The sequence below is a fragment of the Falco cherrug genome, chromosome 20 (assembly GCF_023634085.1).
Source record: "Falco cherrug isolate bFalChe1 chromosome 20, bFalChe1.pri, whole genome shotgun sequence".
In the NCBI taxonomy this organism is placed as follows: domain Eukaryota; kingdom Metazoa; phylum Chordata; class Aves; order Falconiformes; family Falconidae; genus Falco; species Falco cherrug.
The window spans coordinates 4,964,757-4,992,286 of NC_073716.1; the positions used below are offsets into that span (position 1 = coordinate 4,964,757).

Consider the following 27,530-nt stretch of genomic DNA (forward strand, 5'->3'; position numbering starts at 1 on the left):
CGCGGGGCGGCGGGCAGCGGATGGTATCCCTCCGCCGTCCGCCCCGTTCGGTGTGCGCGCGCGCGCCCTCCTAGTTCGCGCGGCCCCTTTTTCTCCCTCCGCCACCCGCAGCAGCAGGAGCCGCCGCCGCCGCCGCCCCCGCCCCGCCAGGCCGCTGCCGCGCACCCCTCCCGCGTCTGCGGGGCAGGCCCGGCTTTCTTCCCTTCCCCTCCCTCCCCTCCTCCGGCCCGCCCCGCTCCCCCCCCCCCCCCCCTTCCCCTCCCTCCCGCCTCCCGCCGCCGGCGCCGGAGCCGCCACGCCGCCGCCATGGAGCTCATCACCATCCTGGAGAAGACGGTCTCGCCGGGTAGGGCGCGGCGGCGGCCGGCGGAGGGGGGCGGGTAGGCCAGACCGGGCGGGGCGGGGGCCGCGTACCCCTGAGGCGGCGGTTGAGGCCCCGGCAGGGCGTGGGCGGCGGGGAGGCCGCGGGGCGGCCGGGCCGGGGGCGGGAGGGAGCGGGGCCGGAGTGGGGAGCGGGCCGGGCCGCGGTGCTACCGTTGGGGCCTGAGGGCCGGGCCCTGCGCTCCCGCTGACTGACGCCGGTTCCCCTCCCCCCCCCCCACCGCAGACCGATCCGAGCTCGAGGCGGCGCAGAAGTTCCTGGAGCAGGCGGCCATCGAGAACCTGGTGAGCGGCCGGGGGCGGTGGGGCCGGGCCGGGGACGGCGGGGCTGGGGCCGGGGCCGGGGCCGGTGGCGGGCGCTCCCCTCCCCCCCCCCGCCCCGCCCGGCCAGGCCGAACCGCCATGGAGCGCAGCCTACCCTGCCCGCGCCCGGCCGCCGCGCCTGGCCAATAACAACGCGTCCTCCTCCCCTCCCAGCCAATAGGAACGCGGCGCCGGGCGGGTGGGCGGTGCCGGCTGCGGGAGCGGCCGCGGGCCATGTGCGGCCGCGGCCATCGCTGCCCCGGGCGCCGCCCGGCCCTGCCGCGCCCCCCGGCCCTGCCGCCCCCCGGCCCCGCTCCCGGGCTCGGCTGCCTCCCCCCGGAGCCGCTGGGGGGTGGGGGTGGCCCCGGAGCCCCGCCGGCCCGGGGAGGGGGGGGGGGTCAGGGGAGGTCAGGGGCGGCGGGCGGGGAGGGGAAGGGGGGGGGGGCGCGCAGCCCGAGGCGGGGGTCCTGCTGGGCAGCCGCTGGGCATGCGGTGCTCCTCGTCACCCGCTTTAAAATAAAATTGAAAAAAAAAGAAAAAAAAAATCAAAAACCCCAAAAAGCAAAAAAAAATAAAATAATGGGGGGGGGAACCAACCCATTCCCCCCGGTGCCCCCGGGGTTTGGGGGGGGGTGGTGGGGTGGTGGTGCTGAGCTCGCAGGGATCCAGGGAGATTTTTGCTTAGTCAAGGTGTGATGGTGCTGCAGCTGCCCCAGGGCTGGGTTTGGTGCAGGGGACATGGGGGTCTCCCACTCACCTTTCCATGGCCAGCAGCACGGGCATCCTCCGCGGGGCTGGGGGGGGTCACGGCGCCTTTATTCCTATTGCTCCGCTTTCAGGGGTGTGCCATGTCCCCTGGTATCAGGTTTGATGGAGCCTTTGTGCTAAACCTGGGGTTTGAGTCAAAATTCCCTAAATTTCTGCTTCTTACATCTCACAATTCCCACCCCACCCCCCCCCACCCCCCCCAACAAGCCCCCTGGATCTGTGCATGTGAAGTTTCGGGGCGATGTGCTCGGGCTGCTCATCATCCTGAGTCGAGGGATGCACTAATTTCTGCAGGAAGGATGCACTAATTTCATTTAGACTTGCAGCCTGGCGAGAGGCAGGTCGGGGCAGCCAGCGGAACTTGTGCTGGGACCTGCATGTGACCTGGTGGGATTTGGGACGGTCCCACCTCGGGAAGGGCAGGGGCTGAGGGGCTCCCCGCAGGTGGCAGGGGTGCTCAGGGGCTTGGCGCTGCAGGAGGATGAGGCAGGAGGGTCAGGGTGTGGGGCTGGGGGCTGCTCCCCACCCCCCACCCCACCCCCCCCGGGTCTGTGGTGGGTGGGAAGGGGTAGGAGGTACGGGGTCAAGCCAGAGGTTCTGCGCCCAGGGCTGGGAGCGACCTCCCAGCTGATGGAGGTGCGTCTGCAGAGCAGCTTGTTCTTCCTCGTCATCCTCCTCCTCCTCCCCGTTGTTAATTTAGACCCTTTTCTGAGATTTTCATTGACACTTCTGTGGGTGTGGGAGCTGAGGTCGTACGCATCTGCATCTGCTTTGAGTCTCAAGGCTGGAAGCCTTAATGTGGTGCTTCTCTTGTTTTAGCTAAAATTATTCTTAAAGCTCCATGAAAAGACACTCTTTTTTTTTTTTTTTTTTTATTTATTTATTGCTAATTTATGAGTGAGAAATCCAAGGACGCTTCTTCACCTTTGCGTTTTAGTACAGTTTTCTTCTCAAAGGTGGCAGCAACATTTTTATGTCCTGTGAACTTTTTTTGAATGGTTCCCCACTTTCATTAAAATCGGTGTATAAAACATGAGCAATCCTGATGGCTGGGAAGTGGCTTCATGTGGTATATTTGTAGGGTTTTATCTATTGCATTAAAATATCAGTGTCTTTAACAGCCTACACCCATCACTTCAAGTGGTCCTGCAATTTTTGTTTCCAAATTCTGCAATTTCCATGTTGAAGAGCAATGGATAGCCCAAGTAAAAATTTTTTTCAATGATCAAGCCCAGCTTTTCCAAAATACGCAGAGTGCAGGGTGCTGGGCTTTTGAAAGTTAAATTAGCTTTAGGAAGGGCTTGGAGTTAGCTTTAGGAAGGGCTTGGAGTTAGCTTTAGGAAGGGCTTGGAGTTAGCTTTAGGAAGGGCTTGGAGTTAGCTTTAGGAAGGGCTTGGAGTTAGCTTTAGGAAGGGCTTGGAGTTAGCTTTAGGAAGGGCTTGGAGTTAGCTTTAGGAAGGGCTTGGAGTTAGCTTTAGGAAGGGCTTGGAGTTAGCTTTAGGAAGGGCTTGGAGTTAGCTTTAGGAAGGGCTTGGAGTTAGCTTTAGGAAGGGCTTTTTGGTGCCCTAAAAGCTTTGTTATGTGTCTGAAGTTGTTACAGAGGCTATAGACGTGGGTTACGTCTGACTATATATTAAACGTTTTCAGGAAAACTGTGTTCCTGCTTGGTGTGAGATGGCTTTGAAAGCGGTGCAGCTGTTTCCACTATTTCCTAGAAAGGTTTTCTTATTCGGCAAGACGCTTCCCAGGGCCAGCGAAATGGAAATGCTTCGCTGCTGAAACTTTAGCTGTGCCTTGTACCCAGCGGAAGCCTCTGAAATGTAAAGCTGTCAAATCGGGAAGGGGTTTAAATGCGGAGGCATTTCTCACTAGCTCTCACCAAAAGCAAGTGGCATGGATGTCAGGTATTTTTATCCCTGTGGACCCGTTTTTTGCGGGGAGCCGTCTTCATCTATGTCTGTGCACCTCTGAATGCAGAAAAGGGAGTTTGTCATCCTGCAAACCTATTTGTAACACGCCAGAGGAGCGTCTGACTTCACTTGGATGGTGGTTTGGGTGTTCGCTGTGAAGCGAGGAAGTAGGTGGCAGAGAGTTACCCTTTGCCACGCTTGATATCCATCCAGAAAATACATATCTTGGCATATGACCCCAGCAGTTTATTTAAAGGAATCCTTAAAGCAGGCAGGAGCACGGAAGGTAACAGTCTCTCGAATAAGCTAAAAAAGACCCAGCAAAGTCAGTGCCTACTTACGTTGCCTTCCAGCGGTTCTAATTAGGAGCTTAACGCCCGTAATCTTGGGATAGAGCCGCCATCCTTGCGCGGCGGCGGCGCTTTGCTGTCGGGCTGGTGGAGAAGGAGCTCCCCGTGGGTCACGGGCTCTTCGATGGGTGGCTGGGGAGGGGGTTGTCCCCTTGCGGGTGGGACAGGGGGGTGGGCGCTGAGCCCTGCTCTCTCCCCAGCCGACCTTCCTGGTGGAACTGTCCAGAGTGCTGGCAAATCCCGGCAACAGCCAGGTTGCCCGCGTGGCGGCCGGCTTGCAGATCAAGAACTCCCTGACATCCAAGGACCCCGACATCAAGGCTCAGTACCAACAGAGATGGCTCGCCATCGACGCCAACGCCCGCAGGGAAGTAAAGAACTACGTAAGTTTTGTGATTTCAGGTTCTTCGCCTGTCGCTTGCTCACGGGGGGGCGGTGAGCGATGAACGTCGCGCCCATCCTTTCCCACCCGAGGGGTCTTCTGCTGGCTGCTCCCTTTTCTGACACAAGCAGCATCACCTGCACTTGCTTGGGCGCTTTGGTGCTCGTGGCTTGTTTCCTCTGTGCATGTATCGGGGTAAAAGCATGGCAGCGGGTACGAGGCTGCTGCTTTTCAGTCCACACCTATAAAGGCTTTTACAAGGAGCCTCCGAATAGTTGTGCAGCTGTGGGAGCTGATGGGCACGGCTTCCCCATGGGGTGATGGCAGCTGAGCTGGGGTTGGCTTCTTCCTATACTCAAACAGCTTCCCCAGCTGTTTCACAATCCACGTTAACGTCATTGAGGCGTGCTCTGTGTCCGAACACACGTGTTTACGTGAGACCTAGCAAATTCTACGAGTAGAATAGGGTCAAACATTTGCAAGTTGTAAAGGGGAAATGATATTCTTGAATTTTCACGCAGCTGGGGAATTTGCCTGATGAATCCTGTGCTGTTGGATAGCTGACGTTCAGGATTTGCGATGGCAGAAGTGGTGCCTTGCTGGGTTTTGGCTGGTGGGGAGCAAAGGTGTGCAGCATTCTGTAAAGAGATATGAGTTGGCTGCACACTTTACATATATTTTTTCTGTTGATAGAATCTGCAGCTAGCAGAAGGAGGTGGGGCAAGCATGGTGGTGATAGCGAAGGGGCAACTTACACTGTGAATGGGAGCTGTGGTGGTGGGTACTGGTGCTAACAAAACCAGTTCATTACTGTTTTCTGTCAAGAAACAATAGGAGTACGGTATTTAAGTGGATATATGGAAAATGAAGGCGTATAACTGGCAGTGCTGAAAAATGCACGCCCCTCCATATTTTTAAGAAACAGTTATTGAAGAATACCCCCAAAAAATACCATTCTTCTAATTGATTGCTATTAAAATGAAAGGAAATTATTCAGCCCTATTCAGATTATCTTGGCATAAACAGCCCGGTATTTGAGGAGGGGGATTTTTAAACCATAGTTTGTTTAGCTTTCGCAATTTTGCTTTGTAGTATGAGCGGGGAGGAATTGTTGGGTGAGTCATCGTTGTGCGCTACGGCGTGTAGCATTGTGTCCGGGATTTAAAGGATGTGGTAGAAGGACGTGTGATGGCACAGCTGTATCTGGCTTCCTGAAAGGGGCAGCCGTGGCCACGTTCATTTCAGAGATGATTTGCCCGTGGTCACGGCTGTGTTTGCAGCAGGAGAAAGCAGAAAACCAAATTGCTTTACTGGGGAGGGGTCATGTTTGGGTAACACCGAGCGAAGGCTTCGGTGGGGAGGCAGCGCCCGTTTCCCTTCGGTCACTGACATCAAACCGTTGCCTGCTGATCTGTCCCGCAGGTTTTGCAAACGTTGGGGACAGAAACGTACCGGCCCAGCTCAGCCTCGCAGTGTGTGGCCGGCATCGCCTGCGCAGAGATCCCCATGAATCAGTGGCCTGAACTCATTCCCCAGTTGGTAGCGAACGTTACGAACCAGCACAGTACGGAGCACATGAAAGAGTCGACGTTGGAGGCCATTGGATACATCTGTCAGGATATCGTGAGTACATTTTACGTGTTATGGTGGGCACATTTTAAGTATTATCCTGAGCACGTTTTAAGTGCTGGCCCAGCCTCTCCCCAGCACAGTTCTCTCTTCCAGCCTTCCCTTTCTCCCACCTCTACGCCCCGTAGGCTCTGATGCTTCCCTCTGGCTGTCCTTTAATGTTTCTCCGGAGGATGCCTCTGTGCTGGCAGAGCGATGGGCAGTAAACGCGCGGGGATGCTGTCTGAACGGACTGACCCGCTTTCGCAGCTGAAATCCAGGTCACCTTCCATAAGGTGCAGATTTAAATCTATACGTCGCTGCGGCCGTGTGACGGTGAGGGCTGCTGTTGTAAAACTTCGGCTGAACGTCCACTTGTGTCAAATGTGATGAGTGATAATCATTTGATTCCTTTTTGTGTTGGGGAAGCCCGACAGCTCCCCTCGTCTTGCGTGGGGACTCCCTTTATTCGTAATTTAGGAATTTTTGATGCGCGGGCAGGAATGTTGAGCTCTGAGGCACCTTCTGCAAAAGGTCTCGCGGTTCTATCAGCGTAGCTTGCAGCATCGCCCTGAGTTGCATCAAGTGTCTTGTGTAGATTCCATGCAAAAACCCTGTGCGCTGCCTGACCACTGGAAAACAGAAGTGGCTGCTGCTTTGTTGGTGCCACTGAATGCCTGGGAGAACGTATGTGTCGCTGGTTGAACCTCCGGCGTAGTGAGGTAGAAAGAGAAACATTCGGTTTGGTGTTTTCATCAGGCTGCAGGGGACTGGTTTTACTGAGGGGAGGGGGTGGTTGCTTCGTGGAAGGGCGGATGGAATAAAAGAGGAGCTCCCCAGCTGCGTGTGGGGAGAGCTCCAGGTTGTTTGTAGCCAGTCTGGGCAAGGCGTGAGCGCGTGTTCCGTGTTTCTTCGGGTGGTTTGTATCCTTGGCCTCCAGAGTTTTGGATACCCTGGCTTGCTGGTTGGGTGTTTTGTAACCAAGATCTCTTGGAGCTTTGTCGTTTGTTAGTCACGTTGTGATACAGTTTGTGACGGGAGTTTGGGAACCTACTGCTGCATAAATCCTGATGTAACAACACCGTTATTTGGGCATCTCGCGGTTTTTAAATTCACCACCAAGAAAAATTAATCTTTAGTCTTATGTTCCCAGCTTTATTCTTGAAGCCATACATGCTTAACAGTTCCTTGTCCTTGCTGCTGGTCCCAGCAATGTGGTTTTGCCCTAGATCTAAAAAAATTGGCAACTTTACCGATAAAAATCTCAACCACAACTGCTGGCATGGGCTTCTGCCCAGCGTATAAAGGAGCTGGAAATGAGTCACGTGTGTTTTACCTTCCTGATGGAATGAAGTCAAGCAGTCTAGAGCTTGTTGGCTGTTATTTGGGACAGTGGCATTGATTTGGCATGGACACCTTGAGTGTCTGGAGTGTTTGCGCTCAGTTCAGTCTCCTCTTCCCTGTCCCAGAACCTGTAGAGGTGGAATGGTGTACGAATTCCTTGCAGTTGTCTTCTGGTCCTGCCAGTGAACAAAGGGCTTCTTGGCCTTAACGTCTTAAAACTTCGACTTGTAGATTTCAGGATCCAACTTAGTGCTTTAAAATGTGGAGAAGGCTATTCAGCTGGCAAATAACTCGATCAACGCTTCTTTTAGGATCCAGAGCAGCTTCAGGACAAATCCAATGAGATCCTGACAGCCATCATCCAGGGAATGAGAAAGGAAGAGCCCAGCAACAATGTGAAGCTAGCAGCTACTAACGCACTCCTGAACTCTTTGGAATTCACCAAAGCAAACTTTGACAAAGAGGTGAGGGGGTCCCGATTCTTGACCTAAAACTCCAGGGTTGAATCCACGGTCTATGATGAGAAATCATGCACCACGCTGAGTTTTGATGCATAATTCTGTTGCAACTGAGACTTGGATTCATTTCTGTAAAGCCGGGATGTTCTTGTGGTGGTGGAGAAACGCTGTGGGAATCTTCAGAGATTCATCAATGGAAAGGGAGCGTCGTTGAGTTGGGGTTTTTTGGGTTTTTTTGGTTAAATTTGAACTGACCTTAGAGTTTAGCCTATGAGACGCTCTGCTTCCTAATCAAACTCAACCCTAATGCTGCTGTAAGAGCACAAGCTTGGATCAGCACTTTCTTTCGAGTGGTGTGGCAGCAATCCAGATTTAACTTTGCCTCTGAAAATCGCTGGGGGAGGAAGGCCTGCAAGAGTCTTCAGAGCAGGGGCCTCAGAACCAGGGTCTTTTCAGAACAGACAAATCAATAGATTTTTTTTTTTTTTTTTTTTTTCTTGGATTAAGTCTATCCTCTGGGTCTCTACCAGGGAGAGCGTGGGGAAGATGGAATTAATGTTGAGCCTTCAGCTAAGAAGGTCTTTTAATGACACCTTTCCCTGGTCAACTGTTCAGTGGAGGTTGATGGGGATCCGCTAGAGTCTTTCAGAGTTTGAGGTGGGAGGTGCACGATCCATTCGGAGTGGATTTCTGTGGGGCTGCAGGACCGTAAAGAACCTGGGCCCAAGTCTGTTCCTTCCTACCCAAATGCAAGTATCCAGGTACGGCCCCGCAAGGAATTTATGTCCTGACTGAGCTTTGAGGTTTCTTGAACAATTCCTGAAATACTTCAGGAAACAGCAGGGCTTTCTCTTCTCCCCCCAAAAAGCTGGTGTCTTTAGGTCTGCTGTATCTATCTAAGGCTTTTTAAAATGGAAGCTTGGGATTCTCCTCTTGGAGAAGAAATTATTTAAAATACTGCAGTGAATAGTACCTGTACCGTTCCTTGATCTTTAGAAATGCTGCATGAGCGATTGTCTTAGTCCAGGCTCAAAGTCCACCCTCCACAGGAGGACTTGCAAGGACTTCTAATGATTTTTGTAAGGCAGTTCTAACGTTCTTTTATTTCTTCTTCTAGTCTGAAAGGCACTTTATTATGCAAGTAGTCTGTGAAGCAACGCAGTGTCCAGATACGAGGGTGAGTGAAATTAAATGCTTGATTTGCCGCTGCAGCTTTCTGGGGATCCAGGCTAGAACCTCCAGCATCAACAAACAGTTGAAAAGCGTTACCTGAAATAAACAGTAATTCTGTTAAACCGTTGGTGCACATGTAAGTGCTCAAACAAAATGGGTTGTAAAGTTAGAAGCAGTAAACTACTAGGAGGGTTTAAGTCACGTATGAAAGACCTTACTAGGTAAGGAGGAAACTAAATCAGCAGGAAGGCTGGGTTATTCAGCTGCTTGGTTTTGAAAGCGCTCGGAAAGGTCACGTCTTTGATCCATTTTCTACTCTGGCAGGTACGAGTGGCTGCCTTACAGAATTTGGTGAAGATAATGTCCCTTTATTATCAGTATATGGAGACATACATGGGTCCTGCGCTTTTTGCTGTGAGTATTCGGGTTTCTCGTGTGCGGTTGCCTGATCTCCCCGTACTCCTTTGTCCTAATGTCAGAGGAAAAGTTTCTTTCGATCCTGGTTTGTTCTTCTTTCTTCGGCTGCGACTGCACGCTGTGAATCCCTCTCCTAGCAAAATCCATAAAACCAACATCGGGGTTTCAGACTTGAGACTCCCAAAGTCAGGACAGTGCAGGTTGCTTGACTGGCTCTGCAGCCCTCCTGGGGTGCTGGTGGCTGGTAAACCTCGAGATGAGGAGATTGTTTTTGGAACAATAACTAACGTGGCATCCAATTTTAGGCAATCTTGAATCTCCTGTCAGTTGGGGCACGTGTTTCAGGAGAAATAACTTGTTCAATGTCCTTCTCTTCCCCCTCCTTGCTTTCGTGTTTCTCAAGATAACTATCGAAGCAATGAAAAGTGACATAGATGAGGTGGCTCTCCAGGGGATAGAGTTCTGGTCAAACGTCTGCGATGAGGAGATGGACCTGGCTATAGAGGCGTCCGAGGTGAGCTCCAAACGCCCGTGAGCTTCTCTTTGGGAATGCCGAGCCACATGCAGAAGTCCTGCTGCTCTCCCAAGTGGAATGGTGTGGGAGAGCCCATCAGAGCCCCCCGTGCGGCACGCCTGGGTCCGTGACGGGGCACCGTGCGCCACTCCGATGCGACGTGACGCATGGCTGTGACAGAAGCTGAGCCCCCAGCTGCGGGAAGCCCACCCGCCTGGGTTTGTAGCTGCTCACCGGGGTCCTGGCGGCTGTCGGAGCCAGGGTTCTGCTGGGGGTGACACAGACACAAAGCTCGTAGCCAACGTTGCGCAGGGGCTGCCATTTGGCGTTCCCTTGAAGGACTCTTTATTCTGTAGGCTCTGCAGCCTGACAAAGTTCTTCGTGTAGCTCGAATACAGCCCCTTTTGCTCACTAGATTACGAGCTGCCTTTTTAAGTGAGCAAAACGGTTTTACTGCCAGCCTAGCTGGGAATTGAAACTACCGGAGATAAAGCTTCTCTGACAGGTTTGATGAGAACACGCTGTGACACCCGAGTGCTAGCTTTCTGCAAACGGTACCTGACAGCTACCTGATTCCATTTTAGCCTTCAAAAGTCAACTCGAGCTGCTTCTGTGAGGTTAACCCAAACGTGCATTAAGCGTGTGTACTAGGCATAGTATAATACCAGAAGGTTCTCGGTATCCTGAAGATCTTTGAGCTGTTGCTTCATTAAGACAGCATCTTGAATGGAGATATACGTACCGCACAGAACGGAGAGCGTTCCTTGAACTACCTGCTCTCCTGGAGGCCTGGCAGACTCTGTTACACCAACATGTAAGAAATACGGGGTCTGTTACAGGCACGAGGGACTTGGCCCTACTCCAGTGCGCAAAAAGATTGATCGCATTCTAGATAATACATTATTTATAAGTATAAAATTATAGGATGAAAGTAATCATCCCATACAATGGATGGGGCTGGAGAGGAATTTGGGGTCTTGTTCTGCATGCAGATGCTGTTTGCATAAATTAGCTGTAGAGATCAATAATAGCTTAAACTTTGAAGGGCTCTAGATGAATCATATCCATCTTTAAAAGCGGCTAAATATATATTTATGTTGAATGCCCAAAAGAGTAAGGATAGCAAGGATAAAAGGACAGGCGGCAGCACGTAGGTCTAGTTTATGTGCTGCAGACCTTTTGCTGCTTCTGCTTGGGGTCATTTGTTAATTATACATAACTTCAAACTGAAAATATTTATATTTGTACCATGTGAGGAGGGGCTCTCTACGTGTATGGAATGCCAAATTGAACTTGCTGATGGAATATCTAACTGGCATGGGTGCAGGGTGTCCTTGAGGTTCCCGTGTCTTACGATAATGTAAGGTTTGTGCTGGGGAGGAAAGTGTGCAGAAGACAAATTTGCATCTACTGGAGTTGGTAATTCAGACCTCGGGCCTATGTAGCCACTGAGCATCATTTTGTAACCTTTTATTTCTAGGCAGCAGAGCAAGGAAGGCCTCCAGAGCACACTAGCAAATTTTACGCGAAGGGAGCGCTACAGTATTTGGTCCCGATTCTAACACAAACGTTAACGAAACAGGTGAGTTGCGAAATCCCCACTGCGTGTCCACCAAAACCACCTCCTGCGCCTGCTGGCAAGTTCTGGGGCAGCGATGCTGCTGTTGCGCGGAGGAAGAAATTGTCAGTGGAGGCCGTTGCTCCCTTGCATAGGTGACTCCTTGGTCCCAAAGGTGCTTTAGGTCCCCTTGGGTCGTTTTTGAAGAGCATCTGTAGTGGTGGTCCTCGGTCTGCCCCAAGGCATCACATCACGCACCACCGACCGAGCGATGCATCGTTTTTTAGGGCTGAGACTGCGGGCAGGGTCGTTTTCGTGCTGAATACTGTTAACAGATGCTTGTATTTATGGTTTCCGGAGGGGTTTGGTAGTTATCTGTATTCCTAATGAAACCTTTGTGAAATTAAAACCGACGTGCAGTCTCTGCGTCATTTGAGATCCAATTTCTGGAATTCTTTGGCTTTACTTCTTGAACGGTGAGGCCCGTGTTTATTTAGTGCCCGTTAAACCCTTCACAGGGACTTATTTGGACTGTGTTTCACAGTCTAATCAAAATTAATGGAATCGCTTGCTACAGCAGGTCTAATTATAAAATAAAACTGTTAATTAAGCCATACAGGATGGAGTTCATTTGTCTTCTTGCAATGAACTGGGAAAACGCACGGTCCTCTCAGTGAATCCAGGGAATTGTTTCCCTGTTTTTGTTGTTTAGAGTCCAGGGAATTGTTTCCCTGTCCGCTCGGATGCGGAGACTAAATTGCAGGAGGTTCTGAAGTGCTTGTTAAAAGGGGAAAGATAAAACAGATAAGAGAAGGCAGGTACACAGCTTCAAAGGAATTTGGTAAGTGGCTGAGCTAACACCCGGGGAAATGAGCTATTTAACCGGTACAGTGGGCTGCTGCGCCAGGCGGTGGCATGGATCAAAGGAACAAAATCCCAACCTCGATGGGAGAGGAGCAGATTTGGAAGATGCATGAGGCTGCTGTAGGTGCGTCGGTGCGTCACAAAAGCGCGAGCAGCCTCACGCCGGGGTGGATGAGGTGTGGCTGATGCGAGTAACTCGGGTTGCCGGAGATGTAGCTAGCACTTCCAGACCGGAATTAATTTCTAAATATAGCACTTGGTAATAAGGGAGCAGTAGATCCAGCAGGATGCTGCTGCCTGTGATTGGGAAGGGATATTTTCCCCAAGACTGACCAGGGGTGCTCTCCTCCTAGGATGAAAACGACGATGATGACGACTGGAATCCCTGCAAAGCGGCGGGTGTCTGCCTCATGCTTCTGGCGACCTGCTGCGAAGACGACATTGTTCCTCACGTGCTGCCCTTTATTAAAGAACACATTAAAAATCCAGATTGGCGATACAGAGATGCGGCTGTGATGGCTTTTGGGTGCATTTTGGAAGGACCAGAGCCTAACCAGCTCAAACCACTAGTCATACAGGTAAGATTTATTGCGTTCCCTTGGAGGCTTGTAGAGCGAAAACTTTCTGCTTTCTTTGGAGGACGCCTGCTTTGTACGTTGCTGTTCTTAATGGAAAGCAAAAGGATCCACCTTTTGATCATGCTTTAGAGAGATTTGGCAGGCTTAGGGTGGGTGGTTTGGTTATGGAGCTCTGATCCGCAGCGACGGGATGCCTGACTCCGTGTGCCTCAGTTCTCAAGTCTTACCCCTGGGAAATAACCTGATGAATCTTAAAATACCAGAACAACAGCTCAACTGGATCAAGACTGTCCCATCCGTCGGTAGCTCAAAGGGGATATGCTAAACCCAGAAACAGCAGCAAATTCATATTTCCAGATATCGCGCGTGATCTCATCTTTCTCCTGTCTGCGGTTCCGTTCCAGGCAATGCCGACTTTAATAGAATTAATGAAGGACCCCAGCGTTGTGGTTCGAGACACGACTGCTTGGACCGTGGGCAGGATTTGTGAGATGCTTCCCGAAGCTGCCATCAATGACATTTACCTCGCTCCACTGCTGCAGTGTCTGATGGAGGGTCTGAGCGCGGAGCCCAGGGTGGCCTCCAACGTCTGCTGGGTAAGGCGGCTGCTGGACCCGAGAGAAGTTTCGAGCACCGAGGGGAATGCAGCTCATCTTCCCATCCGTGAATACACACGCGGATGTGTAATGCACGCTGAAATGGATGGCAGAGGTGACTCATGGCTCGGTCACCCAGCATGCGCAAGTGTGGTTAACAGTGAATTATCTGGGGGCTGCTTTGTGGCTCTGGTAGGAAAGAGTAAAGGGGAAAAACGGATTTTTAATTTTTTTTTAAGGAGGAAACTGCTCATGTTCGCTGGGCGTAGAAGCTGCCCTCAGTTTGAGAATTCTATGCGAACTGGTGCGATGGCTGTTCAGAACAGGCACGCTGGGGTTTAGCTTTTTTTCTTGGGGGCGGCTGGGTTGTTCGCTTCATCTTAAGGGAGAGACGAGACACCTCGTTTTCCATCACCAAAGCCCGTGTCTGCAGTGGTTCCAGGGCCGAGCTGAGGAGCAGGAGGGTTTGGTTTGGTACACTTGGAGAGCTGCAGTCCCTCGGGCTGGGTTGCTAACTTCACTCCCATCGTCATCACGATACACGTCTACTACCGAGTAGCAGAGCTGATTTTTCGCTGTGAAGAGGCTGTGTCCCTTACTGCCTTTTACGAGAGCTGCTCAGTAAGAATTGAGCTAGAGATGAGTATTTGCGTGTCAAAACAAGTTTGAGAAATGAGAGAATTTGTTCTCTTCATATTCCAGAGGTTTGAAGGCTTCTAGTCAGCGCAGAAGCTTTTCCCCAATCCGTCGATCCTGGCAAAAGTCCACGTAGCTGTGGCTTTTGTCTTCTGAAGAGGACGACTGCGATGTGTTTTTTAGACTGAAATGAAAGTCAGGAGGCTTTCAGCTCCTCTGAGCCACCTGTCTCCGAGCAGTTACGAGTGCTCCGCAGTCGGGAAGCGGAGCAATCCGCAGCCCTGTCTAAACCGGGATTTTAACTTGGGAGGGTGATGATGCTGGGGAGGGGGTAGAGTCTGCTGTCCGTACCCCGTGAGGTCCAGTCAGTCTGCCCCTGACCCCGTTTGATCCTGGCAGCTACCAGTTATCGAGACCAGTAACGCTGCCTCGCCGTTAACGTTACCTCGGAAATCTGGGAAAATTTGGCCGCCGTTGCACCAAGTCCTGTGCCCTGGGCAGTTAGCTGTTGGTGACGGGAGCTGTTAAGCCTGCGTGTGTTTGGGGGGTTTCTTTGGGGTGGTTTTGTTAGAAAGCGGCTGGATCGTGTGTTTTTGGGGTGAACTCAGCTGGGTAATCGCGACGGTGCTTCTGTGTTTCAGGCGTTCTCTAGTCTTGCTGAAGCTGCCTATGAAGCTGCAGATGTAGCTGATGATCAGGAAGAACCAGCAACCTATTGCTTATCCTCTTCGTTTGAGCTAATAGTTCAGAAACTTCTGGAGACTGCAGATAGGTAATACAAAACTGCCTGGCTTCAGCTCTGCAAAGATGCTTTTATTTATTTTTTTTTAATTGTTATTATTATTACTTCAGGCTCTTGGTGCTCTTGCAGCTTAGATCTGAATGGTGTTTTATCAGAACCGGGCTTTTTTGGGATCATGTGGCATATTGAGTGCTAATCCCTGGGAAGGGAGCCGTTCACACGGGATGAGTTCTCGGTGGTTTGTCTCTACCTGCTTTAATAGGTCCGGGGTTTCTCCAGGAGTGCCCCTTCCCTGTTGCACTTCGAAGCCTCTGAGCACAGTTGAAGGCTACGCACATTTAGTCAGAGCCTCTTCCAGGTTGGCTTAGGAGGCCGCTGGATAATCAGAATTGCAGCAAGACATAATTAGGACGATCCAAATCGTATCGTCCAGTTGTTTTACTGTGCTTGCTCCGCGCCGTGGCTGTTGCTGTAGCGTCACATCCACCCCATCAGCACCGGCTGCTCCCGGAGGAGATGAGGACCCGGTTAGGCTGGGTACCCTCCTTTGCCCAACTAAACTGAAGCGTAAAGAGATGAGGCAAAATACTTATCTCAGTTCTGCAGCTGCAAAAACTAAAGGTAATACTGAAGTTTTATGCGACCTTCGAGGCAGGATACATCTTGACAGCTCGGAGTTCAATCCTTGGATCAGTCCAGGCACCTGTTGAAGCCTTTTGCTGCAGGACTCCTTCTCCTTACGCGGTGTCCCTGTCTGAACGGTTCAAAGTCTAAACTCTTCCCGTCTAATTTACATCCGACCAGCAGCGTGGTGTCTAGCTCGAGGCTCTGAAGCCCATCAGTCATCTTAGCGCAGATTTCAGCTGTCTTTATTTCAAATTTGACACCCTCGCTGACGGCTGGGAGGGATGGCGGTGTGTAATGTATGCTGCTCACCTCCCGAGACCATCTCCTCCCAGGCAGGGGAGGGGTGGCTTTGAGGCTTTTTTTTTTCTCTTCCTGCACTTGCTGCCGATGCCTGAAGATCCTGGAAGTCATTATTAACAGCAAATGGAAAAAAAAAAAAAATGTTCCAAAAGTGGCTTCACAAATTTCATTTACTTTCAAGTCTTGGAATACAGGCGTGCAAGTGCTTCTGCTTGTCACAACACTAAAATCTAGCTGTTACCGATTTACTAAAAAAAAAATAAAATCTCTGTTTCTAAGCAAGCTTGAGCACTGGGAGCTGCAAATGTATTCCTTCTGTTACAGGCCTGATGGACACCAGAATAACTTGAGGAGTTCTGCATATGAATCTCTGATGGAAATAGTGAAAAACAGTGCCAAGGACTGTTACCCTGCTGTCCAAAAGACAACTCTGGTCATTATGGAACGACTTCAGCAAGTGCTGCAGATGGAGGTAAGGCAACGGGGTTGTAAACCCCCGTTACGGTGAGGAGGTTGAGGAAACTCAGGTGTGGTGGTGGCTTTATCTGGTGTAGGGGGGTTAAAAAAAAAAAAAAAAAAAAAAAAAAGTTTTGGCGCTGACTGCGTATAGTATGGTATAAGGTGGTATTTTGGTTTTTTTATATCGATAGGTAGATAAGTTTCCGAACAGCACTTCTTGTCTTAAATTGGAAGAAACATTCAGAATTGAATCTCTGGAACTCTTAGTGCCATCAAAATCTGCTGGGCTTGCACGGACCATGGTGCAGGCTTTTCACGTGCGGCATTTTGTTCTTTTTCAGTCTCATATCCAGAGCACTTCTGACAGAATCCAGTTCAATGATCTTCAGTCTCTTCTTTGTGCTACTCTACAGGTAAGTTCCCATCTCCTGCACTCGTGGGTATGGGCGAGAGGTGATTTTTTTCGAGACGTTTCTATGCCCCTGGGGACGCAGTCGTGGTCCTGTTGACGAGCTCTGCGTAAGAAAATTGGATCTTGTGTCCCAGCTGATGTGTAGGAGGTGATGCAAGGTTCAGAAGGCTTCAGTGGAACAGGACTCGGGAAATTTAGGGCAATATGGATAAAGAACACCATATGCAGCATGGTAGAGATTGTATATGCCTTCAGATTGGCTCTTAGGTGGCTACAGGCTGAACAATCACTTTGGTTGGCACAGACGAAAAAACTCCATAATGGCTTTAATTTGTTCATCTGCCTCTTGTGGTTGGTGTTCTTATTTAAAACGGCACTAATTAAAATGCACTGAGTGCCCTTGAAATTAAACAGCTGGTAATGAAGGGCCCCTGTGACTCGGAGTGCCAGCGCATTGCAGTTCCTCCCCTTACTCCTACAAAACAGCCACTTTGGGGGGTTTTGGCCCCCCAAACTGCTCAGGCGAGTCCTCAGCTCGCCTTTTCTGAACTCACGTGGTGTCTGATGCTGAGGCTTTCCTGTCTGCGCTGCAGGAGGGGTGCTCCTGTGCTGTCATGCCTAGCTTATTAACGGTGACGAGCTTTAAAACTCTGATAAGACGCAGGTTCAGCGTCAGCGCAGCTCGGGGAAGAAAGGAGTGTTTTCTTCTGGAGGTGTAACCGGAGCGCTGTGTAACCTGAAATAAAAGCAGGGCAGAGCACTTCCCTCTATCAGATTTATCCCTTTGGGGGTGGGGTGGGGGTGCCTGTTCGCTGCGGTTCCCTGCCGTTCCTCGTAGCCCAGGCGCAAGAGCCTTTTCCTCGCCCACAGGTGACAACAGCCGGTTTGTACCTGGGTTTGCTTCCCGTCCTCTTCAGCGAGGTTAGGAGGTCTCCGGGGGGTTGTCTCCAGGTTGTTTTGAGACACCTTTAACTCCATCCTCCTCATTCAAAAGCCCACGGCATCAGCAGTTCCTTCCACTCGCCGGTTTTGGGGATAATTTATCAAATAATGGGTAGATGGGAATAATCTGCCTTTCCATGGGCTTTAACACGGAGGCTTCCATACTGGAATCTCCTTTTGGCCCAGCGTGATCACTGATCCTTTCAGGACGGCGTTGTTTGCCTGTCGGAAGCGTAGGACAGGTGGAATTAAACTGCTAGTTCTAATTTGTAAACGTTGTGGTTTTTCATTATTGCAAAATCCGAACCGTCAGTATTTCCATTAGTTGCAGCAGATCCTTAAGTACCACTCGGCGGAAGCCAGCAGAGAGACTCTTTTTGGTGTTACATAGTCAAATATACTATTTTGTTACATAACTTTTTCCTCTTCTGCTGGAAATAAAATTCTGAACATCCACCAGAGGAAAAACATTTGTTAATCTTTAAAAGGAATGAGAAAATCAAGACCAATTATTTAAACAGTCAAAGTCAATCTCTTCGGAGTGACTCAGTTCGAAGAAGCAGACTTGAAATCATTATTTTCCTCCGCAGGTTAAGCAATCAGTCTTTCTCGTTTCATAGGAAATGCAAATTTATTTGAAATCGGGATCCGTCAGAGCTGTGTTCTCTAGTTCACATGCTGGAAGGGGATGGTCAGAGCTGTGCCGTGGGAGCAGAGCGTAGGTTAAGCTCGGGATAAACTCGCCTGGGGATGCTGCTGTGGTCCTTCTGCTCTGTAACAGAGAGCACATGTGGGCTCACCAGCCTGCTCTGCTTGTGTCTAAGTGTGTAAGAACTGCCTCTGCTCTCTCCAGAAATCAGTTTTGCTTTTCGGTGCTAAACATGTTCCTGTAAACGTATTTTGCGTTGGTAGTATGTTAATTTATTCTCCATTCATCCTGGCTGGGAGAGGTTTGACTGCAGTTAGCGGTAAGGACACGCTTATGTCGGAGTTGAACAAGCAGCATTTCTGAAGTTTTAATTCCGTGGTTTAGAAGCAAAGCTTATGTGCAACCCATACTTGGCAGCCGGAGATCGCAGTCACGTTGCTGCGATGGAAAAGGGCTTTTTTTTTTTTTTTTTTTTTTTTAATGGGGCCAAATTTGGGCTGGTCGCATTTAATGCCAGCTTAGAAATGGAAAGCCTGGAGAATAGCCTATGCAGCAGGAAAGGTGGATTCAGCTTGTTCTGTAGCTGGAAAATTGAATGCGGCTAAAATGAATGGGACTCTGCGCTTGCACTGACAAAGCATATTTTTGCAGCCACAGAGTTCAAACAGCAGCTTCGCTTTTAGCAGCCCGACGTGGTCACGAGTGTTCGGAGCTAGCGCAGGGGATGTAAAGGCGTGAGCCAGCCTCGCATAGATGGAAGCGATGACAATACTTTTTTTTTTTTTTTTTTTTTTTTTTTCTCCTTTCCCACTTAGAATGTCCTCCGGAAGGTCCAGCACCAGGATGCTTTGCAGATCTCGGATGTGGTGATGGCATCTCTGCTGAGAATGTTCCAGAGCACAGCGGGCTCAGGGGGCGTGCAGGAGGATGCCTTGATGGCAGTCAGCACCCTGGTGGAAGGTCAGTATTGTGCCGCGGGGCGAGGCAGAGCTGCCTCGCTGCCTTCTCCGCTTGAAAACACGTTGAAAAACATTATCCTGGTTTTCCTTGAGGAACAGTTGTGACCACACGTCTCGCCACGTCTGTGGAGCCGAGGCTGGCTGGCTGGGCTAGGCTGCGGTCGGTGATTGGATGGGTCGGTTGTGGTTCATGATGTAGCTACGATGCAAATTCTGCCAGAAAAAAACACTGCGCAGGGCCAAGCCCGACGGGGACCTGGTCTCCTCGTGGTGCTGCAGGACGGATTCAACGTTATCTTAACGATTAGTGCTCGCTGCTGCCTGTGACCCACGGCAGTTTGGTCAGTGGCGGATTTACAGTCGTCGTTCTTGCCTAGAAGAAGTCACAGCAGCAGTGGTGGGCATTGGAGTGGGTTGGGCTAGGCAAAGGAAGTCCACTTTGGGCTGTGATGGTCCAGGCAGTTTGAGCTCGGTGGTTCAGGTTTAGAGGCTGGTGGCAGTGGCGTCATCCGGAGCTCTAGGGACGCACGTGTGAAAGCTGAGGCGCCGCTGGAAGGCTGTACGTCAGCTCGTTGCCTGACGCTCCTGCCTTGTCCGATGAAAGCCGTGCGTGATTTGGAAATGGCCTTCAGGGAGATGAGTTTGTAGAGATGCTGCTTTGAATCCTCCTTTTTTCCTGAGGCTGTTACCCTGGCTAGCCTGCGGGGCTCTGGGCAGGTGACAGGACCCGTTTCTGGTAGAATCACAGGATGGTTGGGGGCAGAAGGGACCTTTAAAGCCCACCTGCTTCCAGCCCCCTGCCCTGGGCAGGGGCACCTGCTGCTAGACCAGGTTTCTCCAAGCCGCGTCCAGCCTGGCCTTGGACAATTCCGTGCCTGATTGCTGAGGACACGGAGCACCTTGTAATTGTGGCAGAGTTTAATTTTGGCATTTTGGAGTTGGCTCCTGCCAACAGTAGCACGTGCCGGAGAGCCAGCCCGTGGTGGGTACCCGGGCAGCCTTCAGGGGGATTGCCTGAGGAGGCTGGGTGGGATCGTTGTGAGCCCACCAGCAAGTAAAAGTGAAAGTTGTGTATCCTCTTGGGACACAAGCCTTTTCGCTTTGGGATAGGTAAGGCTGCGTGCGTGGTCTTGGCAATGCAAGTGACTTGAGGAGGTAGGAGCTGGCGGAGGGGAGCTGAAGTATTTTACTTTGGATATTGCCTAAATGGAAACATCCCGCAGAGCGCCGGGCGTGACCTGCGCGGCTCTAACGAGGTCGAGCAGCTCTTTCCAGAAGGAAGATGTTAGATGCTGTGGCCATAAAGCCGTGTGAAAAGGCGTAGAGTTTTCAGCTGGGTGCAACGTAACCATACCGGGCGCTGTCAGAAGTGTGCTGCCACATCCCTCTCCCGGGTCTGCGCAGCTGGGAAGATCTCAACGTCCTTTCTGAGCGCAGGAGGGGGGTGTCTGCCTTCAGAGGCCTGCAAGGAATCGAGCGATTTCATCTCAAACGTTTAGTCCAGATGGACACGTTTCACTAACGCTCAGTCATCGCGTGGTGTCTAGTGGAGAATTAATTTCTTGTGCTTCTGTGGATGGTGCGGGTACCGGGTTTGGGTGGGATGGAATGGTGGGCTTCTGTCTTGTGGAACTCCAGCAAATATGTCACAGGTCGGGATTTTCTTCTAACTAGAATATTTTCCCTGCACAGTCTTAGGTGGAGAGTTTCTGAAGTACATGGATGCCTTCAAACCGTTCCTTGGCATCGGACTGAAGAACTATGCCGAGTACCAGGTAGAGGTCAAACCAGGCAGCCCCGTGCTCACAACATCGAAATCCTTCTCTGCTCCCAGGTGCTGGGTTCAGCAGGTGCATCCGTGAGACACCACAGCTTCTGGTGATGAAACCAAACCCAGAGCCCCCTAGACTTTTCTCTAATTACTGGCCACATGCGCAAATTCAGTCTCTGCTCTGTTTAATTAGTGGAAGGCTTTCGTCGTGACACCTTGGTTTTCACGGTGGCTGCATATTAGTCGGCCTCGGTGAGGGAAGAGGTGGCTGCCGGTGCTGTGGTTCCTTTAGAAGGCCAAGGCACGGCGCTCGGCGAGGGGTGGGTGTTCAGACCGCCCGGCTGCTGCGTTTGGCAGCGTTTGTTCAGAGCGGGGACCTGTCGCTTTGGCGGCTGGATCTCCTGCCCTCCCCCTTGGCTGAAGCTCTTTGCAGCTGTGTGACACAAACGAAGCAGGGACTCGTCAGCTAGATGAGATGAGGGTGGTTGTTCTTGGTGGTGCGATGGCTGCACCATTGCTTGGTGCTTTAATAAGCTGTTGAGGATGGAGCGTGGAGGCCTGACTCACTGGGTGGGTGTCTCTCTTGCTGTTCTGTTTGCAGGTTTGTCTGGCTGCGGTGGGCCTGGTGGGTGACTTGTGCCGAGCCCTGCAATCCAACATCTTGCCTTTTTGCGACGAGGTTATGCAGCTGCTCCTGGAGAACTTGGGGGTGAGTGTTTACCTTCTCATTAGCCAGTTAGTAACAGTTGGCTTGCACACTGAGAAGAAAGTGGGAGGTGGGAGAAGCAGAAGTGTTAGGCATGCTCTGAAGATCTTGTGTTTGACAACTTTTTTGCTTACTATTTGAATGGAATCCAGATTTATTGGGGGTAAGGATTTACACTTCAAGTCCGTGTCTTGATGTATTAGCTTCCCCCCCTCCCGCTTCAAAAGAAGTCCAACTGGAGGGCGCTGAAATCTCTTCCAGAACGAAAACGTTCATCGGTCTGTGAAGCCTCAGATCCTCTCGGTGTTTGGCGATATCGCCCTTGCCATCGGAGGAGAATTTAAGAAGTACCTAGACGTCGTGCTGAACACCCTGCAGCAGGCCTCCCAGGCGCAGGTCGATAAGGTAAGCCGCCGGGGCACGCTCCCGTGAAAATCCCGGACGAGCGAGGGCTGTGCCCGCGCCGCCGGGGCGTTGCTGCAGGATGCTCTCCCGTTGCCTTCCCAGTCCGACTACGACATGGTGGATTACCTGAACGAGTTGAGGGAGGGCTGCCTGGAAGCTTACACCGGCATCATCCAGGGACTGAAAGGAGACCAAGAAAACGTCCATCGTGAGTAGCCTGTGCTGCTGTGTCGGCTCTGTGCCCAAAATGACAAAGGGAGGTAGGAAGAACTCTGCTTGGACGAGCTGCTTCACGGTTGTTGTCACGTCCATGGGCACATCCTCGTGTATTCCCATCCGTGTGGGTGTGAATGTTCCGCTGCTGTGAGCAGGGAGTGGGTTTAGAGCCCTTCGCTTACGATTCCTCTTCCTCTGGCAGTTTTTCCCCTCCCCGTCTCCAAGAGCCTGCCTAGGGTCCGATCCTGCCTGCCCAGGGGTGGGCTGGGGTCCCTTTTGAAGGGCATGAGCCGTGTTTCACCCCGCTCTGACAAAGCTCTTTGCTTTCAGCGGACGTGATGCTGGTGCAGCCCAGAGTAGAATTTATTCTGTCTTACATCGACCACATCGCTGGAGATGAGGATCACACCGACGGAGTAGTGGCGTGTGCTGCCGGACTCATAGGGTAAGCATCCTGATCTGATTTCAACCGACAGCAGGCTCGTTAGGTAGATAAAAAAAAAAAAATCTTTGTACAACTGCCTTAAATGTTTGAGGCTGCGTTTTTATGACTGTCTGAAGCGTTTAACATCAGGTTGGAGTTTTTTTACCTGGTCTGGTGTTGGATGTTTAACCCAAGGTGTGAAGCGGTCACGCAGGGTGAGGGTCCTTCAGCTGACAGGGTGAGAACCAGTAGGTAGGAGTGAAAGTTGGACGTGTGTTCCAGGAATCCCGGCCAGATCTAGGGTTTTTCCAGGATGACCTGGGCTTAAAAACAAAACACCCCACCCTCGATGCCCTGGGTGCGGAGGAACTCGGGTCAGGGTGTTTTAATCTTTTCTATTGAATTTAGGAAGAGCTGACGGGCAACACTGGGGACATCGGTCTTTGGACAGGAGATTGAATGTCTCCGGTTAGTCACAATTTCAGAGAACTGTTCAGCTCTCCTCCTGCTGAAATTAGTGACCATATGCAGCATTTTAAAAAGGACATTAGCTGTGAGTCAGATTTCTTTTTGCTAGCAAGAGCCGATCGGAGTGGTGCTGGCACATCTGTTTGTGGTGCTCAGCCTCAAAGCCTCTCTTTCTTCTTCAGGGATTTGTGTACAGCGTTTGGAAAAGATGTACTGAAATTAGTAGAAGCTAGACCCATGATACATGAACTGCTAACTGAAGGAAGAAGATCCAAGACGAACAAAACAAAAACCCTTGCTACCTGGGCAACTAAAGAACTGAGAAAACTGAAGAATCAAGCTTGGTAAGGGATGACACCCACCTCTTTTTACACACCCACCCACCTTTTCATGTGGCGTAATTATAAAATCGGCTAAACTCCTGAGCCTGGGAGAGCCGCCGCACAAAAGCCTTGTTCTCTAGAAGGTTGGGTCGGGTTTATTTTGCTGTAAACAAGCCCCGTCGATCAGAACAAACACCAGCCCCAGGGAGGCGGCGAAGGCGCTTGGCTTTGGGCAGCCCAGGGGAGGGCGGCTGGCGCCGGGGGGTGCGTCGCCCTTGCGCGTCCTGCGCTCCTCCAGGCACGCTGGAGTCCAAGCCTCGGCTCCTCGGTCCTACCTGCAGTCCAGGGAGCGCCGGGGTGATGCTCTCAGCCTTACGGTTTAGTTCGAGCCAGCCCTGGGCGGAGGCAGGGTGGTCCTTAGGGGTCCCTTCCCACCTGAGATGCTCTGTGGTTCTGCCGAAGCGCCCTTTAAAAAGAGCAGATGGGGGGGGGGGGGGGGGGGTGTGATGGTGTGTCTGCTCCAGCTTCCTCGCCCCCTCCCGAGAAACTCCTCGGTGCCCCTGTCCTTTCTCTTCTGCAAAGTCAATTTTTCCCCACTCTCTGCTAGTCCGACCTCCCCGGCGTGGGCTTTCCTGGTGTTGGGGTTCTTGTTTGATGAGCCCTTTCTGCTTGCAGATCTGTTACCATTGGGATGACACCCGAGACCCCCACTGGAAATCTCCAATCTTTTGAAAAAACCCGGAAGTGAGGAGTGTGCACGGATGCTGAATGTTTGGGAATGAGAGGATGAGTGAGTGAGGCTTGAAACACACCACATTGAAAATCCCGCCACAGCCCCAGCAGCAGCACTGACCTGCGCAGGGAACCTGCCGTCGGCCACCGTCGGGAAGAGGGAGCGAGCGATCCCTGGCCGAGTCACGAGCGAGTCTCTTCTTCCGACAGACCAGGACTGGCTTCTCCGTCGTGGCCGGCGCAGAAGGGGGGAGCGGCCGGTTTGGAGGAGAGGAAAACTGGGTTCAGCTGTGGTGCTCTTGGGCTGAGGTCTGGTGTTGGCTGCTGGAGAGAGAGACGGAGCCGGGGTCTCCAGCCGCCTGCCGTCACCTTTGCCACACGATGCTGTCGGTGCATGGGATAAAAGGAGGGGGTGAAGGATTTTCAGTCTAGGAGTGAGTGTGTGTGAATGAGGCGGTATCCACATTCTCAACTTCAAGTCATTGCAGTTTATCTTTTCCCGAGAAAAAAAAAAAAAAAATAATAATAAAAAAGGGTTAGCTGTTGCATTTCATAAACTAACCGAAGTTCAGTCTACTGATGCAGCGTAAGAGATGTAAAAAAGAAAAGAGGAAAAAAAAAAAAAAAAAAGAGAAAAAAAAAAAGAAGAAAAAAAAAAAAAGGAAAGTCGCTCTTTAGGGCTTTTTATTTTAGGGAAACACTGACGAATGTTCAGAGCTCCCGTTCTGAGTGACGCTTTTCATGATCTCGTTTCATCAAAGCGCCTTTCCTTCCTTAATATTGTTCAACTGTGAATGTAGAAATGGGGGAAAAACAAAACTCTTGCGTTAGAGGGAATAGAAATAAATTGTCTAACAAGATTTCAGGCTTCAAACAAACACAAACAAACATTAAGTGCTCCGAATTGGCAGTGAGAACGCAAAGGGAAAGATCTCTCCTGACTTGTACTGTAGCAGCCCGAACACCCACAAAAATTGTGCCAAAGAGTTGAAAAACAAAATAAAACTTCAGGTAATATTTTGGATTGCAAAATGAGGATAAATTCAATGTTCAAACAAAATCTGATAAAATGCCATTTGGAAACTGCTTGGCCTTTTGTGCTCTTTATTTGATCAAATTTAATGTGGTATTGGTCTCTTGCTGCACTTCAAAAACAAAAAAAAAGGAAAAAATAAATTTATATAAAATATATATATACTGACTTGAGCTTACACAAGACGGCACTTGTAAAAGGTTATATTTTTCCACTGCAGTTGAAGATTAATAAAATGGTGTCAAACATTCCCCAATACTTCCTTTTTGTATTCTTGGTCTTTCCAGTAAAAGGGGAACCCATTAATTTTTTTTTTATTATTATTTTTCAATAGAGTAGTAACAGTCTGATGGGCAACTCGGAAATTAATTGGCTGTTTGCTGCTTCCCCAGTCATGCAACGTCTTTATTTTCACATGAAGGATCAGAATCTCTCATTTCCTCTTAAATGAGACTTTTGCTTTTGAGGAACGGTCCCTTGCTTATCCTAGATTGTCAGCAATAAGCCAAGAAAAAACGGAGGAGGTGCAGGGTTTTGAGACTATTTTTCATTTCATTTTTATTAATGCAGCTGTTGATATTACCAGCATTTGAATCTGCAGTTTAACATGGGCATTTTTAAAAGCTGCTTGTGGGAGGGAGAGTAGAAAACCTTAGCCAGTATTTTTTTTCCATTTTTCTTTTTTTTTTTCTTTTTTTTTTTTTTTTCTTTTTTTTTTTCCTTTTCTAAAAAGCAGGCAAGGATCTGCTTTATTCCCCGATTTCCTTTTCCCGGTCTGATCCTAGGATCCATGACAAATGGAATCCACTTTCGTTGCCCATCTGCACTGCAGCATCCACAATAGCTCTTGTACAGGGTATCAGATATGTGCCTTTCAGTGCTGGGTTCAGATTGCAGTCGAAGTGCCGACTTTGAACCAGTGTACAAAAAAAATAAAATAAAATAAAAAATCCCAGGTGTTTAGAGGAGAGGAGGAGCTCTGTGAACTGGGAGAGCCAGCCAGCTCTGGAGCACGGACTAGGGAGAGGCGCCTGGGTCACGTTTCTAGTAATGCCTTTTCTTTTTATTTTGTTTCTCGAGGTGGGGTGGGATTTCCTAAAAAAAAAAAATATAAAAAAAAGAAAAAGCCATTCCTGAAGTTGGGGAGGGGGCGTGGAGGGAAGAAATCTGATCATTCCTCAGTGCTACCTGTTTCTGTCCTGTGTGGCTGTTCAGCTGTAGACAGCAGGAGAATAAAGTACACTGAGACAGTAGTGGAAACAAACCTTGTGTCTGTCCTGTTTGTTTTGGGGCTTTTTGGGGTTGGGTTTTTTTTTTTATTATTTTGTTTCAAGGAACCGGTTGTGGAGAGCGACTGCAGCGGGGCAGGCTTCACCCGCGCCAAGTGGGGAGTGGGACCCGCTCCGCAGCCCGTGCCCGTCACCCTTGGTCCTTCTGCCGGCTGCAGAAGGAGCGCCAAGTACCGATTTTATAGACTTGTTTTATTTTTTAAGAGCTGGTTTCACTGCTTGGCAGATTTAATTAACGGAATAAATAATTGATTTGATTTTTTTTTTTCCTCCTTCCTCCCAGTGCCATTTCAGCACTAGAACTGCAAAGTGCGTGTTTAATGTGATCCTGAAATTCCAGCTCCAAAGCCAGTTCCTTTATTAACTTCATTTTGTCGGTTTGTCAGTCGCACCCGGTGAAGGACCCGGTGCTTCCACGCTCACCTGCATCCCCACCGCGATGCCTTTATCCCACCGTGACACCGACCCCGCGCCCCCTCGGTAATATCATTTGGAAAGGATCGATTACTAACGAATCGGTAGGACTGATTTATTTACCTTCTTAAAAAAAAAAATTAAAAAATAAAGCTTTATTTTTGTTTTTCTTACTTTTTTTTTTTTTTTTTTTTTTTTTTGCTGCTTCATTTTTCCAGAGCCTGCCGCGTCTCCTCCTGCCAGCATTCTTCCCCCGCCACGGTGGCTCGGCGAGACTGCGTGGGTGCACGGCGCTCGGTGGGTGACAAGCACCCGGTTCCTCCTCGGGGGAGCCGGAGGTGACAGCAGTGTGTCATCAGCCATATGTGCCACCCCGGCGCCCGAGGATAGCGGGGCCGTGCGGAACTATTCCTGGGAGCAGGAGCTGGGGCTCTTCTCCCAGCGCCGGGGTTTGGGATGTAGCATCTTTTTGGCGATGGGCACCCGAGGCGAGCCGGGGGACGTGCCCGGCTGCCCCCAGAGTGCTGCGGCCCCATGGGGAGAGGAGAAACCCGGGTTTTCCTGCAGCCTTGGTGGGGGTGGTGGAAAAAAACAACCAGCAGTTTGATTTTCTAGCCTCGGAGGTGATGCTGTGGCCTCGGCACCCCCCCGCTCGGGGCTGCGGTGGCTCCCGGTTCCTGTCTGGCACCGCCGGCACTTGCCGAACGCGGCAGTTTCCCACCCGTGGGGGTGGCACAGGGGGATGGGGGCTCAGCAGGGCCCTTGAGCTGGTGTCACCACTCTGGAATAAAAACTTGCCAGCCGAGGGGACCTGGATTT

General features: G+C 50.7%; 1 protein-coding gene across 2 annotated transcripts; it reads left to right on the plus strand.

Annotated features, from left to right (window-relative positions):
• Positions 1 to 33: 33 nt before the first annotated feature.
• Positions 34 to 25,266, plus strand: KPNB1 (karyopherin subunit beta 1). 2 transcript variants are annotated; one of them, XM_055697507.1, is made up of 22 exons: positions 36 to 346; positions 608 to 666; positions 3,913 to 4,095; positions 5,517 to 5,717; positions 7,358 to 7,510; positions 8,622 to 8,681; positions 9,002 to 9,091; positions 9,498 to 9,608; positions 11,089 to 11,190; positions 12,384 to 12,608; positions 13,013 to 13,204; positions 14,482 to 14,612; positions 15,834 to 15,981; positions 16,310 to 16,381; positions 18,787 to 18,931; positions 20,623 to 20,705; positions 21,303 to 21,410; positions 21,669 to 21,812; positions 21,915 to 22,020; positions 22,359 to 22,473; positions 23,103 to 23,264; positions 23,919 to 25,266. In XM_055697507.1, coding segments are annotated over exons 1-22 (2,631 nt in total). In that variant the 5' UTR covers positions 36 to 306; the 3' UTR covers positions 23,920 to 25,266. The 2 variants fall into 2 exon arrangements, with proteins under 2 accessions (XP_055553481.1, XP_055553482.1); XM_055697506.1 differs by lacking the exon at positions 23,919 to 25,266 and having other exon boundaries at positions 34 to 346; positions 23,103 to 23,268.
• Positions 25,267 to 27,530: the final 2,264 nt, after the last annotated feature.